This window comes from Penaeus monodon, chromosome 25 (assembly GCF_015228065.2).
Source record: "Penaeus monodon isolate SGIC_2016 chromosome 25, NSTDA_Pmon_1, whole genome shotgun sequence".
Classification (NCBI taxonomy): domain Eukaryota; kingdom Metazoa; phylum Arthropoda; class Malacostraca; order Decapoda; family Penaeidae; genus Penaeus; species Penaeus monodon.
The window spans coordinates 34,665,397-34,667,265 of NC_051410.1; the positions used below are offsets into that span (position 1 = coordinate 34,665,397).

The 1,869-nt window shown below is 42.4% G+C and overlaps 1 protein-coding gene across 1 annotated transcript; it reads left to right on the forward strand.

The window, feature by feature from the left end:
* Positions 1-565: 565 nt before the first annotated feature.
* LOC119589176 lies at positions 566-1,550 on the forward strand. Its single transcript, XM_037937772.1, has 3 exons — positions 566-611; positions 779-938; positions 1,101-1,550. Exons 1-3 carry the CDS (start codon positions 600-602, stop codon positions 1,472-1,474), a joined length of 546 nt encoding a protein of 181 aa, XP_037793700.1. The 5' UTR covers positions 566-599; the 3' UTR covers positions 1,475-1,550.
* The last annotated feature ends 319 nt before the right edge of the window (positions 1,551-1,869 follow it).

A 1,869-nucleotide genomic window follows, 5' to 3' on the forward strand; every position in this document is an offset into this window, starting at 1 on the left:
AATTTGAAGATCGATTCGAACTGAATTCCGTCTCGTCGCAGTGGGATCAACTAATCCTAATATTCTGATTATGTTAATTTCTAATTATGGTTGATTCTGAGAAGATGGTACTGATGAAAACTATTGAATTTAATATATAATGATCGTAGCCCACAGATCAAGGAAAATTAGGAATCTATAGGAAGTGAAGTCCTAAATATCATATCGATAACACTAAAGTGTATGACACTTCCGTACTACCGGTCTGGTTCTGTTCATGCGACAAACGGTTGTGGCCATGGATAACATTTTCTCGAATTATAATCATTTATGGATGATCATTACTTCGTAGGAACTGTAATTAATTTCTGTTAGACCTAAATATGTAAACATTTCTTTCCAATAAATGGTTGTAAATATGTTAAGACTCTATTACGGTCGTGACAAAATGATAAACTAGGTAAATGTTTTTGCAAAAGGAACAGGAAAAAATGAAACTTTGTAACTCTAGTGATGACGTCACCACAGGATCAGCCTACTGTGGATCGCGTATATAAGCTTGCGACGAGCCTAGTTAGCTGTCAGTCGTCCATCCGGTTTCCTCAAGACAAATATTCATCATGAAGCTTGTGGTAAGGAATCGATATGACTCTAAAGCCAAGTGTTCTTATAATTGTATTTTCGATGAGCATAGGAGAATATGCCAAAGGACAATTGAGATGGATTTATGGTGTGGCTTCTGTGGGTGAAACATCTATCATATTTTATTCATCTGGTTCACCATTTAACATCGTAACAGCTGGTTCTCGCCTTGGCGGCCTGTGCTGCTGCCATGCCCTCTCGTCAGCCTGGCTTCGTCTACTCCTACGGCCATCCACTCGTCCACTCCTCCTACCCCGTCGTCAATTCTGCAAAGGCCCATACCCCCGCCAGCACCGTCTCCCTCGTCTACAACTACGGTCAGTCTCCTACTGCAAACATGTTCTCATTTAAATGTATCTCTTTTCTGACAATAGGTCATTTTCCTTTTTCAGTTGAAAGTGATATCACAATGCTATCAAATATCTATAATTCATAATTCTTTATTATACATATCGTGTTACATGTTTCTCCTCCAACAGGTCACAACCTCCCCCAAACCTACACCTACCCCCACACCTTCTCCCACACCTTCCCCTACACCTTCCCCTACCCCAACACTTACCCCTTCGTAGTCAAGGCTGACGAGAGTGTCGGGGAGGAACCTATGACTGAGGAGGAAGCTGTAGGCATGGAACAGCTCATGGCCGAGGAGGGATTTATGGCTGAGGAGGAACTTATGGCTGAGGAGGAACTTATGGCTGACGAAAAGGCTGCATCCGATGAGGAAATTATGGCTGATGAGGAACCTATGGCTGAGGAGGAACTTATGGCTGAGGAGGAACCAATGATTGAGGAGGAACCTATGGCTGACGAAAAAGCTTCAACCGTGGACGAACCCGTCGCTCAGGAATAAGACGACTCTCAGCATCCTTCTTCACTGGGACTGGGAGAAGGAATCGCGAGTCCTCGTAGCCTCGTCTAGCGAAGAGTTCGAAGGACTCGCTGAGCTCCCCAGCTTCCCTTGCAAACGAGATCTGTAAGTACCCCTCGTTGCACAGAAAATGACATTCTGAAAGTATATATACCTCTAGTCTCGCTGACCCGCTTTATAGCCTGATCTAGACATTGATATGCGATCTGGGGAATTTTTCATCGCCAGAGCTGGATTTTCTATGGGATTATCATACAGGTTATTGGTCTGCCAAAAAATAAAGTAAAACCTACTACATAATTTTTTTAACCTTATATAGTCAATTTTCTGAAACGGGTATTAGATAATAAGAGTAAATCATCTCTTATTCATTACCT